The sequence below is a fragment of the Bufo bufo genome, chromosome 1, assembly GCF_905171765.1.
Source record: "Bufo bufo chromosome 1, aBufBuf1.1, whole genome shotgun sequence".
In the NCBI taxonomy this organism is placed as follows: domain Eukaryota; kingdom Metazoa; phylum Chordata; class Amphibia; order Anura; family Bufonidae; genus Bufo; species Bufo bufo.
The window spans coordinates 267,987,665-268,004,852 of record NC_053389.1 but is presented as its reverse complement, the minus strand read 5'-3'; the positions used below and the strand labels follow the sequence as shown (position 1 = coordinate 268,004,852).

The window sequence follows — 17,188 nt, the reverse complement described above, 5'->3', positions numbered from 1 at the left end:
ATGACAGCCCAGTGCACAGGCATGACTGCTTCCACAGTGTGGACAGCCTGGCCATTAGCATTTTATAGCCACAGCTGGGAGTCCAGCTAGAGAAGAGCATAGAGCCTGTGGAAAGTGCTGCAGAGCAAACTGGAAGGGGGAATGAGAGAGACACAGCAGCAGTCAGCAGGCAGAGTGCTGGCATCATGCTACACTGTACTGCAAGGCAATGTGGAAGCAAGGAGCCCCCTGTGCAGCTGACAGCCAGAAGCCCACCCTGTAATGCCTGACTCCAGAGACTTGTCATGATCATGGACCATGGTAGGTGCCTCCATCTACTAACCTAAAATCAATAGTTGGGCCAGCGGGGGCTGTGTCGTGACTGCAGCAGGAGCACAGTGAATACTGGAGGAGGACTGAGCCTGGGAATTGCTTGCCTGTATTGCAGACAGAAACACTGAGAGGGGTGCACTGCCTGCAAGTAGGGGGATCAGTGACTGAGGCTGGGAATGACAGGTTGGTTGAGGGATTTGGGGGTTCCCTGACAGCAGTGGGGTTGATCTGGACACTGAGTCTGGTAATGGCCTGTCTCAATTGCACTGAGATAAGGGGTATCCTGACAAGAAGCGAGGGGTTAATGTGATCATTGCTGTAAATTTCTGCTCTGGGTGACTAGTTGTGCCAAGGGAAGCACTAGGTGACTGGTGGAGTGAATGGGAGCACTGGGTGACATGTGGGGAAAAGGGGAGCACTAGGGGATTGGTGGAGTAAATGGGAGTGCTGGGTGACTGGTGGAGTAAATGGGAGCACTGGGTGACTGGTGGAGTAAATAGGAGCACTAGGTGATTGGTGGAGTAAATGGGAGTGCTGGGTGACATGTGGGGAAAATGGGAGCACTAGGGGACTGGTGGAGTAAATGGGTGTGCTGGTGATTGGTGGAGTAAATGGGAGCACTGGTTGACTGGTGGAGTAAATAGGAGCACTGGGTGACTGGTGGAGTAAATAGGAGCACTAGGTGATTGGTGAAGTAAATGAGAGTGCTGGGTGACTGGTGGAGTAAATGGGAGCACTGGTTGACTGGTGGAGTAAATAGGAGCACTAGGTGATTGGTGGAGTAAATGAGAGTGCTGGGTGATTGGTGGAGTAAATGGGAGTGCTGGGTGATTGGTGGAGTAAATGGGAGTGCTGGGTGATTTGTGGAGTAAATGGGAGTGCTGGGTGATTTGTGGAGTAAATGGGAGTGCTGGGTGATTGGTGGAGTAAATGGGAGTGCTGGGTGATTGGTGGAGTAAATAGGAGTGCTGGGTGATTGGTGGAGTAAATGGGAGCACTGGATGACTGGTGCAGTAGATGGGAGCGCTGGATGACTGGTTGAATAAATGGGAGTGCTGGGTGACTGGTCGAGTAAATGGGAATCTAGGTGACTGGTGGAGTAAATTGGAGCACTGGATGACTGGTGCACTAGGTGATTGGTGCAATAAATGGAGTGTTGGATTACTGGTGGAGTAAATGGGAGCACTATGTGACTGGTGGAGTAAATAGGAGAACTAGGCGACTGGTGGAGTAAATATGAGGACTAGGCGACTGGTGGAGTAAATGGGAGCACTATGTGACTGGTGGAGTAAATGGGAGCACTATGTGACTGGTGGAGTAAATGGGAGCACTATGTGACTGGTGGAGTAAATGGGAGCACTATGTGACTGGTGGAGTAAACGGGAGCACTATGTGACTGGTGGAGTAAATAGAAGCACTATGTGACTGGTGGAGTAAATAGGAGCACTATGTGACTGGTGGAGTAAATGGGAGCCCTATGTGACTGGTGGAGTAAATGGGAGCACTATGTGACTGGTGGAGTAAATGGGAGCACTATGTGACTGGTGGAGTAAATGGGAGCACTATGTGACTGGTGGAGTAAATAGGAGCACTATGTGACTGGTGGAGTAAATGGGAACACTATGTGACTGGTGAAGTAAATAGGAGCACTATGTGACTGGTGGAGTAAATGGGAGCACTATGTGACTGGTGGAGTAAATGGGAGCACTATGTGACTGGTGGAGTAAATGGGAGCACTATGTGACTGGTGGAGTAAATGGGAGCACTATGTGACTGGTGGAGTAAATGGGAGCACTATGTGACTGGTGGAGTAAATGGGAGCACTATGTGACTGGTGGAGTAAATGGGAGCACTATGTGACTGGTGGAGTAAATGGGAGCACTATGTGACTGGTGGAGTAAATGGGAGCACTATGTGACTGGTGGAGTAAACGGGAGCACTATGTGACTGGTGGAGTAAATAGAAGCACTATGTGACTGGTGGAGTAAATAGGAGCACTATGTGACTGGTGGAGTAAATGGGAGCCCTATGTGACTGGTGGAGTAAATGGGAGCACTATGTGACTGGTGGAGTAAATGGGAGCACTATGTGACTGGTGGAGTAAATGGGAGCACTATGTGACTGGTGGAGTAAATAGGAGCACTATGTGACTGGTGGAGTAAATGGGAGCACTATGTGACTGGTGGAGTAAATAGGAGCACTATGTGACTGGTGGAGTAAATGTGAGCACTATGTGACTGGTGGAGTAAATGGGAGCACTAGGCGACAGGTGGAGTAAATGGGAGCACTATGTGACTGGTGAAGTAAATAGGAGGACTAGGCGACTGGTGGAGTAAATAGGAGCACTAGGCGACTGGTGGAGTAAATGGGAGCACTATGTGACTGGTGCAGTAAATGGGAGCACTAGGCGACTGGTGGAGTAAATGGGAGCACTATGTGACTGGTGAAGTAAATAGGAGGACTAGGCGACTGGTGGAGTAAATAGGAGGACTAGGCGACTGGTGGAGTAAATGGGAGCACTATGTGACTGGTGGAGTAAATAGGAGCACTATGTGACTGGTGGAGTGAAGGGCTGTACTGCGTGGTAGAGTTCTGTACTGGTCGTTGGCATTGGTCATTGGCTCTATTGCAGAGTTGGTATTGAATATCTGTGCCCAGTTGAGTGACAGTGTGTACTAGGTGCCTGGTGAATTTGGCATAAAGAGCTGAGTTGGCTCTATTGGATGCTTGATGTTGATACAATGGGAGTAGAGGGGTCATTGATAGATAGTGGGGTTGCTCTGAACATTGTGGGTGGATGACAGAGCCTGGGAACCTCTTGGTTGTTTTGCAGACTGGGAGGACTGGTTGATTAGAGGGGTGCTCCGATTCTTCCTATTGATAGTTCTGGGGGAGGACCAAGCCTGGGAAGATCTTGTCACCATTGCAGATGACTGGTCGTGCTCTGACAGCAATAGTAAGGATGATCTCACCGTAGATATAGGGTTTCACATTGCCATTGCAGTTTTAATTTTTTTCGCAGGCAGCAAGGGTATTGATCTTGATCCTAAGGGGCAAATAGATTAGGTGACCAGGTGCGCAGGGCATGGATGAGTGCATACGATGATTTGGATTAACACTTGCATGTAAATGGTTAGAATTGTGCAGCTGGCACCTGGCACTGCCTCTTGTGGACTGTTTGCTGGTTGTGCTTATACACGTGAAGCCGTCTCTCTCCTCCCACATCATGTTCACATTGTTGGGGGGGCGATCATGGCTAATAGATAATTTGCTGGATGCCCACATGGAGTAAAATGGGGGGAGTCTCTGTTGCTTGCATTGCATGCTGCCTGCATTGCGTCTCAATGTGAATCCTCTTAGAAAAAAAAAAAACTGCCTTGTTTTCCCTGTCTCTTAGCAGTAAAAGCCTATAGGATGTAGTAGTTTGAATGGCTGGACTTGTGATACCCAGGGAGGATCTATTCCTGCCTGCACCAAACAGCTCTCATGTTTCTGCTGATACTGCAACGTCAATAAATGGTTAGAGTTTGCTATTCCCTCTTAATGTATTCAGACTTAGCCATACCAGGCTCATTACTGCTATAGAGAGGGCTGATGCTGCTACGATGCAGCTGGTCTGCATATCCCTGGGACTGTTCTGCTGTGCATCTCTACGATATGGAATAAAGAGCGCAAGGAGTGAGGATTAAAGCATCATTTATTTCTTTGGATGACTATGCACCTCCATTTGCTTTCAGTGCAGCCTTCTGTAGCATGCAGAATGGTCAGCTCAGCAGGACTAACATGGGCTTTGTTGTGCATTTAAGGGGCACAGGAGCTTGCCTTTGCATGTGCCTCCCTGTATACTGCAAGGCTTGACGCATTCCCAGCCTGCTATTACTTCTCATCCTGCTGCAGCAGCACCCACACAAGGTAAGGGGATCAGCGTTGACTTTACCTCCCCCTTCCCCCTGCAATCTATGCACTGCAGCAATGTGATTTGTCTGGTGTTTGTGTCGTGAACTTACAGTAACTTAGTGCATAGTAAAGGAATGTGCATAGAGCTATTATTGCCTGCGGTAGGCACTCTGCAGAATCTGCATGTTTTTATACATCCTTCTGTGTTGTGCCTTTTGGGCATTTTCTATGTCTTTACTCCCTTTTTAGTACTTTTTCTTTCTTTCTTTTTTTTTTTTTTCAATATTTCCCTGCAGCATTCGTCTACTGCACTGGCGTGATCTTCTGGTTTACCTAGCTGTGAATACAAAAAGGAGGGGAAAGCAAGAGGAAAATCTGCTGAGTTGGCAAAGACTGTAGCATCCATCGTACAGCATTCTTGTTTGGGAAGCTGTGACAGCATTACAGCAATGTTAGATTCAGATCGGAGAACATACCTACTGCAGTAGAGGGAAAACAGTAAGGATCTTATATTGTGTTTGCAAAATTTTTCGTAGGACAATTTTTTGGGGTGCTGGCTTCTTTGGTAGATTCGACGGGGGCGCTAAACATCTGCATCCCCTATCCTGTTTCTTTTGCTTTGAAGACCCCTGAGGGACCTGGCAGTCTATCCAGAACACAGTCAAGGGGTAGAAGGAGGGTGCTGCAGCATCAAAGTGGTTATTCCTAGCAGCTCCTCCTCCCCCACCCCTCCTCCCCTCCAGAAAAATGACCGTGATTGCTGGGGAGAACATGGACGAGACCTCAGCCCTACCTGGGCACCCTCAAGACAGCTACCAACCAGACCATGAGGATCATGAGTGCTGTGAGAGGGTGGTCATCAATGTGGCTGGGTTACGCTTTGAGACCCAGTTAAAGACCCTAGCACAATTCCCTAATACATTGCTTGGGAACCCCAAAAAGAGGATGCGTTATTTTGACCCTCTTAGAAATGAATACTTTTTTGATCGCAACAGGCCCAGTTTTGATGCCATATTGTATTACTACCAGTCTGGAGGCAGGCTCCGCAGGCCAGTGAATGTACCCCTGGACATGTTTTCAGAAGAGATCAAGTTTTATGAATTAGGGGAAGAAGCGATGGAGAAATTTCGTGAGGATGAAGGTTTTATAAAAGAGGAGGAACGCCCTTTACCAGAAAGAGAGTTCCAGCGTCAGGTGTGGCTTTTGTTTGAATACCCTGAGAGCTCAGGACCAGCCAGGATCATTGCCATAATTTCGGTCATGGTAATCCTTATTTCTATTGTTATTTTCTGCTTGGAGACTTTACCAGAATTGAAGGAAGAACGGATCTTCAGTCGCAGGATGGACAACAATACGGTTTTCTTCAAATCCAACATCTTCACGGATCCCTTCTTTGTGGTGGAAACCCTATGCATCATCTGGTTTTCATTTGAGTTGGTGGTAAGGTTCTTTGCTTGTCCCAGCAAACCAGAGTTCTTCAAGAACATTATGAACTTTATTGACATAGTGGCCATCATCCCATACTTTATCACCTTGGGGACTGAAATGGCCGAGCAAGAAGGTCCCCAAAAAGGGGAGCAGGCAACATCTTTGGCCATCCTGAGGGTCATCAGACTGGTAAGAGTCTTTAGAATCTTCAAACTCTCCAGACATTCTAAGGGCCTCCAGATTTTGGGACAAACCTTGAAAGCTAGCATGAGAGAACTAGGGTTGCTAATCTTTTTTCTATTCATTGGGGTCATCTTGTTCTCCAGCGCAGTGTACTTTGCTGAAGCAGAAGAAGATGAATCTCATTTTACAAGTATCCCTGATGCTTTCTGGTGGGCGGTGGTATCCATGACCACTGTGGGCTATGGTGACATGTACCCTGTGACAATTGGAGGCAAAATCGTGGGCTCCTTGTGTGCCATTGCTGGTGTCCTGACAATTGCCCTACCTGTACCTGTCATCGTGTCCAACTTCAACTACTTCTACCACCGAGAAACTGAAGGGGAGGAACAGGCTCAGTTACTTCATGTTAGTTGCCCCAATTTAGCCTCGGACAGTGACTTGAGTCGTCGCAGCTCTTCTGCTATGAGCAAATCTGAGTACATGGAGATTGAAGAGGATCTGAATAATAGCATAGATAATTTTAGAGAGTCAAATCTCAGAACTGGCAACTGCACCGTAGCCAATCAGAACTGTGTTAACAAAAGCAAGCTACTAACAGATGTGTAGATCGAGGTCCACAACTGCAGGATGTCAATGGCTCTGCCACTTTCTGTAGATGCTTTAAAACTAGTCTTTGAATGCTTTACCTTTTCATCGTTAATGCATTGTTGCATTGCGAATTTGTGCTCAGCGAACAAAGAAGCTTTCAGGATCCGTGAAAGATAACTATTAATCATTTATTTTTAAATGGGATATTTTTGGTTCTTCTTCTTCCAGCCCGTCGATGGGGAAAGTATCTCCCGACCAGTTGTAATAATGAAAGGGTTAAAAACAAATTACTACAGGACAGCAAGTGATTAACACTTTCACCCCTTGCTTGTCAATCACAAAAGTTTCAAATGGCAACTATTGATTTAAAGAGATATGCATGGATTTACACTAGATTTTCAAAGACAACAATGTAGAGCATCTGAGGAAGTGCATCCAAATGAAAGGGTTAACCGTGAAGTATGCAAAACACTTTGATCTGAAGAAGTGTATTACTATCCAATGAAATAATATGCACTTACTGATGACCTACTGATTCATAAAGCACCTTAGGAATCAATCCGTGACTTTGCTTCATCTTAAAGGGACAGGGACTTATACAATACTAAGTCATTAAAATGGAAAAAAAGACATACATCTGCAATTGCTGCTAGAGTTTTCTTTCTTATATGCAGATGATATCAACTTGATTTTTATTTCTATTTGGTTCACAAAACTTGGATGCAACCCCCTAATCTTTTTCCCCTCTCACCCCCTTCCCTCCATTCTTGTTGCAATACAGCACAATGGTATTAATCATGAGCATGTTTTTTCAATTTGATACCTATTGTATTTATTTGAAAATCTAGCATGTCTGAAATGTTACCTCAACCAATATGGGGGATAAGTTTTATTTTTTACAGATTTATTTTTTATTTTTATTATTGCTTTTCCTTTAAACCTTTTGGCTTTTCATGTGAAATGCAGTGGACCGCAGTGCAAGACGCTGCAGCCTTTCCATGTAAAAGAAGATCATTCATTTTTATTTATTTATTTGTCTTTTTAATTGCTATTATTTGCATTCACCAAAAGTGCACTCCTAATTTCAGAAAAATAAAAAAAAAACACAAAAAAAACCTACAATTTTAAATTAGTAATTTACAGTACTGTATGTAAATGCATAGTAAGTCGAAACAGAGACAATAACAATTTCCTGAAGACCACGCATGTTAAAGTATTCAGCATTATGGCCTATTTGACTAAGGTGTAATCTGAAGTAATTTATGCATGATATCAGTATTATAGAAAAAAAAAAAAAAGTCAATGTTCTTATTGGATTAGGAGCCAGGTGGAATTTAAGGGCCTAATGATTTTTTTTTTCCTGTAGTATATCTCAGGGAAATATGTTAACTTATCTCCAGGCATAAATCTTAAAAAAATAAAATAATAATAATAATTCTAAAATCCTAGGTTTACTATATGACTTCTTAAAAGTCAAAATGAACAGTATGTGATGATGCCGAAGAAATTCAAAGCAACGCATAGACTTACTGAATTGGTGCAGATGCATGTGTATTGCTACAGCCTCAGAATGTAATTTACCAATAACTGTATGCATTAAAAATGCAGACATCTCCTTAGCTTTTATTATTTGACATCCATAGACTTTTTTTTTTGTATTCCTCTAGAATCTGCTGAGGAAACTCTAGAGAGCAGAATGATCTAGATAGTTGCTAGTGCCTTTATTCTTTTTTCACTGACTTGCTGAAAGTGCCTCCGCGAAAAGAGCTAAAATGGACAGGAACTGTAGAGTTACCGTAAGTAAGATAAAAAAAAATTGCAAAAAATAAAAATTAAAAAAAATGTAGGTGACTTGGCATTATCAGTATGAATCCCTAGGGGGCGTGCTATTCCCCCAGTTCTCAAATACGTAAAGGGAAATCAATTATGTATAAAGCAAAAGGGCCAGTGTATGCTTGGATGTTTAATATCTTGGAAGATAAAATTTGTATTACTATTGTTTTTTTATTTGTTTAGCAGTGAGGTACAAAACCATTTTCTATTGTGAATGTGCTGTACGGAAATTTTAAAACTTTCACCTAAAAAAAAAAAAGGAAATGTTACACACTTAACAACGCCGCTATTATAATTTTTTCCTTTTAAGTCATTCCTCAGTTGAGCTTCAATCCTTGCATAAATATGCAAATGCTGCAAAATTCTATGATTTTATATGCGAACTGCCAAAATTTTTTTATTTTTTTTTGTACCCAATACAATAATTAGAGAAAGGCTCAGGATTTTCCAGAGATGGTGGGCTAGTAATATATGGTGTGTTAAAGGCTTCTACCCCCATCAGTCCAGCTTCCTTCCCCTCAAATCATTACAAAGAGGGAAATCATCCATCCACTTTATCAGGGGATGTGAAATGCAGAAAGGATCTCAGTTCAAAATCTCTACAGCTTTCAAATCCGATGGAGCTAGATTTTAGAATAGTTTAAAATCAATTTTTGACCTAGGGTAAAAAATATCATTGGAAGGTGTCCAGTCATACCATATAAAAAATATATAAAGTGACTGGTAATATGAACCTTTCTGCACTTATGGTAGGCCCTGGTGACAAGGTACAGAAATCCCGCAACATTCAGAAAGGAGAAAATAAAAAAAAGTAAGAAATAAAATCCGCTTCTGCAAATGATCCAGTGACACTAAAAAGGAAAAGAAAAGACCTGGTAACTCTCTAACCTGAGAGCCTTTGGACGAAGTTGCACTCATGGATGGACTGTTTTTTTGTTTTGTTTCTTTCTCCAAAAAATTGCTAAGGGCATTAAGCTTCCAAATATGATGCAATGCAAAAAGAGCAAAACAAAATTCCTTTTTCAAGTAAGGAAGGACACCAAAAATAGCTTTTTTTTTTATTTCAAATCACGTTACTGCTGCATTCAGTAAAGTTGTAATACAATGTTCCTTGTGTGAAAGCTGAATAAGGTGGTTTAAGTAACATCAGACAAAGGCTCTTGGCAACTTGGTTTATAGGATTTGGGGGTTCTCATAAATTTGTTTTAAGGACTTAATATTTCTGCATGAGTACAAAACAAGTGCTGCATGTATTGATTTTTTTTATTTATTATTTTGTTTTTATTTATATTTTTTCCTTTGGAAAAGGTTAGGGGTACATTATTTGGGATGCAGTCTGGGGTGTGTGAATGATGCTTTTCTCATTGTAACTCAGCCCATTTGGATAATCCTATGTTTGAAGTACAGGGATAAAGTCTCATAGCCTAGGCATGCAGATCTGCAAATTTAAAAGTCTGACGAATCTCTTACCTTTTTCAAAAGCGCTCAAATGTCTTTGTAGACCTGAACGTGCACTTGACAAATTGCTTGTTATTTAAGAAAAATACTAAATAAATATAATTTTTTTTACAAATTTTGCTCACTTCTGAATTTGTTTTATGAAATTGTATAACATTTTTGGTATTTTTTAAATGCATTCCTAACATTGAAATTGCCTTAACTTTTTGACACTAATAAGGTGATTTATGTTAATGACTTCTCAAGAGGGGTCAACTGCTATATGTGTTGGAGTTCCGGAAATAGCCAGGCACTGTACTTGACTGTCTGTGGAACTCCCGTAGAGATGAATGTATGCATGCCTGACCTGCCTCATCTGTTTATTTTGGGGGCCCCGAGGGGAATGGAGTCACCGTTCTCTCGATCAGTGAGGGTCCAAGCAATAGGGCCCCACTAATCTAATAGTTTACCTATCCTGTGAATAGGGGATAACTTGCCTCAACGGAATATCCCTTGAGATTTAAAAAAGTCTGTGTTTTTGCCCAAAAATAGCATCACTCTTACCCCTGGCCTGTGCCTGGTATTTATGCTTGGCACTATTCGAGTGAATGGGGTTGAGCTGCAGTACCAGACACAGTACTTTGAAAAGAATGGTGCTTTTTTTCTAAGCTTATACTGTACAATCCCTTGAAGGTAATTTCTACAATAAGAATGTTGGGCTTAACGCATTTTATTCCTCAATAGTATCAATAATTTCTAGAAGGACTATATTACTTTGAATGTTATTTTGATCACCCTGAGTTCTGAGTTATCTTTTACAACAGTGTCAACAAAGAAGAATTATATCAACCAATCAGCTTCTTGACTTTACAACCTGTCTTGTAAATTACATCTGATACTTGATTGGTTGCCATGGGCAAAAATGTTTTATTTTTTATTATTGCGGACCACATTAACATAATAATATTATAAGGTCATTACATTACAGGTCACTGAAATTTGAATTCCATAAGAAAGTACATATGTTTTACAGTATTTTTGTGTTTTTTATTTAAAGGAAATCATACTGTCACTAGGTCAAAACATGGCCAGAATTAGGCTGCATGCACACGACCGTATGTGTTTTGTGGTCCGCAAATTGACGTTCCGTATGGCATCCGTTTTTTTTGAAGATCCGTTTTTTTGCGGATCCATTGTAATAATGCCTATCCTTGTCCGCAAACTAGAAAAAAATGGGACATGCACTATTTTTTTGCGGGGCAACGGAACGGACATACTGATGCGTACAGCACACGGTGTACTGTCCGCGTTTTTTGTAGACCCATTGAAATGAATGGGTCCGCATCCTATCCGCAAAAAAGACAAAATGGACATGGAAACAAACAACGTTCGTGTGCATGTAGCCAGAGTTTGCTGTTATTATTATATGTACTCAGTTCGCACTGAAAAGTTTCTTGAAAATGTTTTCTGTTTGAAGTTTTCTATGTTTCCATTAGAGTGTTCAGGATTTCTGTGATTGTCTCAATCCATATTTTTGTTGGTTCAGAAATGTAACTTGAATCTCCAGGGCCCCAATACAAACCCTGTAACATGGGCTACACATACCATATGCCATTTATACTTCTGGTGTCTTGTTTTCTGGAGAGGGGTCTCTGGGCTCCCTAAGACACAAAGGCCCATGTGTGACTGTTATCTTTTGACCCGCTATAGCTTTGCCCCATGGTCGTTGTCTTCTTCCTGTTTTTCACTTCAGTTCTTACAAGTATATGTACTTTAAAAGCATCTGCTTGTGCAAATATTCTGGCTCTTTTCTATAGTTTTGTTATTATTTTTTTGAGTAACCACTAAAATATTCAAATTGGCTCATGAGGTTCTCTAACTGGCTTTAAGAGTCTTATATAGTCAACCTCTGGTGTAGTGTCCATCCCAGCAGAGGTCAGGGCCTCAGGCTGTCAAGATATATTGAGAGTTATAATCTAACAACAGCTAGAGAGCACCAGATTGGTGACCATCAGTCTACATTATGTTAATAATGTGGAGTTTAATACTCCTACCCCCCAACTCACACTTTGCATCATAAACCATCAACTAAAGGTTAGCTATATGGGCTAGCACAAGCCCAGCCTTTCCACATTTGGGTGAACTGTTGTGTAAAGGTTGGATTTGTTTATAGTGCTAACCTTTTTCTACTGGTTTATGATACAAAGTGTGGATAGAGGGTAGGAATATTTGTATCACAATGTAGACTAGCGGTCACCAATTTCGTGCCCTCCAGCTTTTGTTAAATTACAACAAACCTTTACAGCCTGCAGCCCTAGCCTCTGTTGGGGCCACAGGTTGGAGAACACTTCTGCAGGAAGTGTTGACCTTCTAATGGCTCTTCATAAAAGCCATGACTGGAAAAAAAACTTTTTTTTAGTGGTTTTGTTTTTGATGGGTTTAGTTTAGGTGTTTTATGTGGGGTGATCAAAAATGTGACTGACCAATCAAATAAATGCAGTATGATTATTTCTGAACCATATATCTTGTCATGGTGGAAAGTATTTTATATATATTTGTAAAAATGTATGACTCAGAAATGGCTTCCTTATGGTATCTTCAAGAAAATGGGAGTTTTGCTTCTAATGTTACATAGTGCTCATCTTAGCAGCAGAATATTTATCTGTTATTTTTATGGTGTTTTTTTGCATTGTTTCTTTATGGTCTTTTAGGCCTCATGCACACGTCAGTTGTTTTGGTCCGCATCCGAGCCGCAGTTTTTGTGGCTTGGATGCGGACCCATTCACTTCAATGGGCCGCAAAAGATGAGGACAGCAACATCCGTTGCTCCGTTCTGTGGTCCGCAAAAAAAATATAACCTGTCCTATTCTTGTTCGTTTTGCAGACAAGAATAGGCAGTTATATCAATGGCTGTCCATGCAATTCCACAAATTGTGGAACGCACACGAATGCCATCCGTGTTTTGCGGTTCCGCAATTTGCAGACCGCAAAACACACAACGGTCGTGTGCATGAGGCCTTAGTATCTGTGAATGGAATCACTAATTTATACCTGATTTACCTCATAGATTAACCAATTCTAGAGTGTGTGAGGGATTCTTTTCTATTAAATTCTAGGGTGTATGAGCCAAGTCTAAAGGCTGTATTACACTGGCCGATTTTTTTGGCCGATAATCGCTAACGAGCGTTCGCATGAATGCTTGTTAGCAATCATCTTGCTGTGTAATACTGCCTCCGATTACCTGATGAACGAGCTTGTCCATCGGGCAATTCAGATTTTTAGCCATGCCACTAGACAGTATGGCCATGCTGCGGAGGGGATCACTGCATGTAATAGCAGCTGTCTCCTCCGCTAACTAGCAAGCGATTGCCGGGAGGGAACGCTTCCCTCCTGACAATCGCTTGCATAATCTAATACAGGCTTTAAGGTGGATTTACATGTACAGAGGAGAAGCCGATTATTGGGAGGGAAGCGTTATTTCCCGACAATTGACTGCTTGTTCAGTGGGAGTCAGGCGCTGCACCTCCAGAGTATGAGAACGAGTGATCGCTGTTGCGATCGCTCATTCTTATACACCTGCATTGTTTCAGGGCCGCAGAGTGCTGCCCAAAAATGGTAATTTACTTATCTCGCTCATTCTTCAGGTAATCAGCTGCACCTTTAGATGGGCAGATTGTCGGGAGCGAGCATTCGCAGGAACATTCAGTCCCTATAATCTGCCCGAATATCGGTCCATGTAAATCCAGTTTATGGAGCTAAGAACAATGAAGTTTTCTAATTAGATTAACCCATGTTGTTATGCCCTATTAGGGAAAGTGGACATCATACAGGGGAGCTCTCCTTTTTGAACCCCAACTAGAACTGCTCTTTAAGAGGGCTCCTGCTCTGGAGAACCCAAAACGCACATGCATTACATGGATGGCCATTAGGCTTGAGCAAATTGACCTTAGGATCATAGATCTGGAAGCGATTCATTCAAATAGTTTGATTTTAATTCTATATCTGTACAGCATTAAAATGTATTGGCTCCATGGAGCCAAAGTTCTTCTCGCTCGAAGTCGCTCAAGACTTGGGTTAATTCGTACTGTATGCCTATCTGCGTATTCAAAACCAATTTAAAGTACAGTAGTAATCCGAACTGGACTTACCGAGGTACCAGCCAGTACCAAAGCCCAGTTCAGATTGCTAATTTAAATTGTTTTTCAAAAAGCAGATAGGCATACAGTAGGAATTAACCGAAGTCTTGCGCAACTTCAGGCGAAACAAACTTTGGCTCCACGGATACAGCATTAAAATCGAAGTATTTGAACGTATTGAGTTTGGATCCATTATCCGGAGGTCGATTCGCTCAAGCCTAATGGCTGAATGCCTGACATATAATACTACGTTTTGGCCGCCAAATAGGGAACTGTGTGGCTGGCTGTGGCTAATGACCGCTGATTGCACAGACCCATGGCAATCATCTAAGAGCCAGGCTGGTTTCCTTTTTACAAAATGGGGATCTCTACTTGAGGCTATAGTTTTAACTAGAGGGGTCCACCCTGGGCCCCATCCTGTACAAGTAGAATGATAGCATCTGGACCCTCAGACATTGTCTTGTTACCTAGCTACCTGGGTCATGACATACTGCATTCAAAGTCTTGAATCGGGGATGCAATCCTGGGAGCATTCTGTTGAGTTGTTTGGAAATTATCTCTGTTTTCTAAGTGCGTAACGGATGCCGGGTGACAACCAGTAATGTCATCCATTATACTGCCTACAGTCTCTGTCTATTAGCTTTCAACCTCACTAGAAAAAAATCTATACATCTGCATTGTTATAGTCCCCTTGCACTACCTCTGCTACTGTTCTACTTGTGTAATTATCAGTCTGCAAACTAGTTGTACTCATTAACCCGGGAAGATCAGGATGGTCAGAAATATCAGTCAGACCCAAACAGTGTTTTAATCTGTGCTCAATTAGAGTTAAATTAAATGCTGTTTGCCAATATATGGGGCCCTCTCTTTTTACAAAGGGAAGTCTATCCTTAAATTATCTTCTGATTTGTCACAGTAAGCACCTTCCTCGATGGGTTCCAAGTGCAATGCAGTGGTGGTGTTGGTGGTTTCTTCTGTTTCAGAAAGGGTTGACAGCCCCTTCCGTGAAGGAATCACAGACTCCCACCAATGATACATATGATAAGGTGGATTTCCCCTTTAAGTAGCTCGTTGAATGCTTCTGAATAAACATATGGGTCATTTTCACTGTCCAGCAGACAGTGTTTGCATTAACAAATGGTTTCCATTACATAGATGCAGCTTATTTTCTTCTTTCAGCATGACACAGATTACCAGGAATTCCCTTTCACTGGTTTGACAGTTCCCACTAAAATTAGTCTGGGAGCTGTGTACAATTCTTGTCAAAAATTAGGAGAGAAAACAGACGTCATGCTTAAAATTTTCATGTTTTTACTTTTTTACATATAGGTGGTAGAGGCATCGAATTTACAGCCTGGTCAGTGAAGTTAAAGGGGTGCTCCAGGTTTTTATACATAAAGTTAGTTAAAACAAGTGCGTGAAGTGTTCACAGTTGGTAGCACATCTCCCACCTTATTTACAATCCCTGAGAGGATATCATGAAGACAACAGCTACTACTTAGGCCTTAATGCACACGACCTAGTTTTCGGCCCGGCATCCAATCCACATTTTTTGCCGATCGGATGCGGACCCATCTATTTCAATGGGGCCACGAAAGATGCGGACATCACACCATGTGCTGTCTGCACCTGTATGTATGTTCCGCGGCCCTGCAAAAAAAACCTAAAAACTTCCTATTCTTGTCCGTTTTCAGATCCCAACTCTTATACAGTAACCATCTGATTTCCCATGCACTAGTTTTGATAAATCTAACTTTGTCCATAGTCATTAGGCATGACTGAATAGACCACCGCGTTCTCCTCTGTTCATGTCATGTATGTATCCATGTCTTTATGGTATCTTTACAGTGATCAGTTGGGCAATTTCTTGGTTTAAAGGGTTTCTGTCACCCTTCAAAACTCTTTTTTTTTTTTTGGGCTAGTTAGATTGCTCATAGTGCGATATAGCAGAATATAATGGTATTACTTACTTTCATGCGGCCGATTCTTTATAAAACGAACTTTTATAATATGTAAATGAGGGCTCTACCAGCAAGTAGGGCGTCTACTTGCTGGTAGCTGCTGCAGAAATCCGCCCCCTCGCCGTGTTGATTGACAGGGCCAGCCGTGATCTCCTCCTCCGGCCGGCCCTGTCAGTAATTCAAAAATCGCGCGCCTCGCGTCATTCGGCGCAGGCGCTCTGAGATGAGGAGGCTCGTATCCTCAGCACTCCCTCAGTGCGCCTGCGCCGATGACATCACCGAAAGAGAAGACGTCATCGGCGCAGGCGCACTGAGGGAGTGCTGAGGAGACGAGCCTCCTCATCTCAGAGCGCTTGCGCCGAATGACGCGAGGCGCGCGATTTTTGAATTACTGACAGGGCCGGCCGGAGGAGGAGATCACGGCTGGCCCTGTCAATCAACACGGCGAGGGGGCGGATTGCTGCAGCAGCTACCAGCAAGTAGACGCCCTACTTGCTGGTAGAGCCCTCATTTACATATTATAAAAGTTCGTTTTATAAAGAATCGGCCGCATGAAAGTAAGTAAGAGCATTATATTCTGCTATATCGCACTATGAGCAATCTAACTATCCAAAAAAAAAAAAAAAGAGTTTTGCAGGGTGACAGAAACCCTTTAATAGAAGAGTCCTCTTGCGATCACAAAGTGGCTGGCTGCTGGGAACCCTGTAAACTATAATCTATGAATAAATCAGACAGCATGCGTTCAATTTCCCTGTATTTCAGCCACAGGGGGCATTTAAATCACTTGATTGTCTGCACAATGCACACAGGGCTGGTCTTCCACAGCAAGAGATAGGGTGTAAAGGAAAACTGGCTTAGTTGCCCATAGCACCCAATCAATTTCCAAAGGAGCTCTGAAAACTTTAAAGTGGAATCTGATTGGTTGCTATGTAAGGTTGCACAGGGTATCGAACTTTTGATACCCAATCGATACTTTTGTACCCGGATTGACACGATACCGGGATTTGCTATTTTCCGATACTAATCTGCGCTATTGCACAGCCTAGTATCTGTTAGAGAACATGGCACGCACCGCCCTCGGTGCACACCATGTTCTCCTGAGCTGGCACAGTGGAGTCCCTCCCTCCCCACTGTGAAACGGCTGCCAGTAGCACTGAGGAGGAGGAGAGCGTGCGGCACCTAATGGGTTACTAGACGTGGTTCGGTGGATCACCGCGCTCTGTGATTGAGGGCAGGTGCCGGCTGTGTGCTGGCACCCGCCGCATACATTTGATCAAGAGGTTAATTATATGGATTGGTCAACAGTCCCCCCCCCACTTCATTATCTTGATTGTTGGTGCAGCGGCCTCTCCCCCCCTTCCAGTATTTATTATTCTCATTGGTGGCAGTGACCACAGGCGCCCCCTCCTTCCT

General features: G+C 42.8%; 1 protein-coding gene across 1 annotated transcript; it reads left to right on the top strand.

The window, feature by feature from the left end:
- Positions 1-4,583: 4,583 nt before the first annotated feature.
- On the top strand, positions 4,584-6,850 carry LOC120986960 (potassium voltage-gated channel subfamily A member 1). Its single transcript, XM_040415641.1, has one exon. It carries the CDS (start codon positions 4,957-4,959, stop codon positions 6,424-6,426), a length of 1,470 nt encoding a protein of 489 aa, XP_040271575.1. The 5' UTR covers positions 4,584-4,956; the 3' UTR covers positions 6,427-6,850.
- Positions 6,851-17,188: the final 10,338 nt, after the last annotated feature.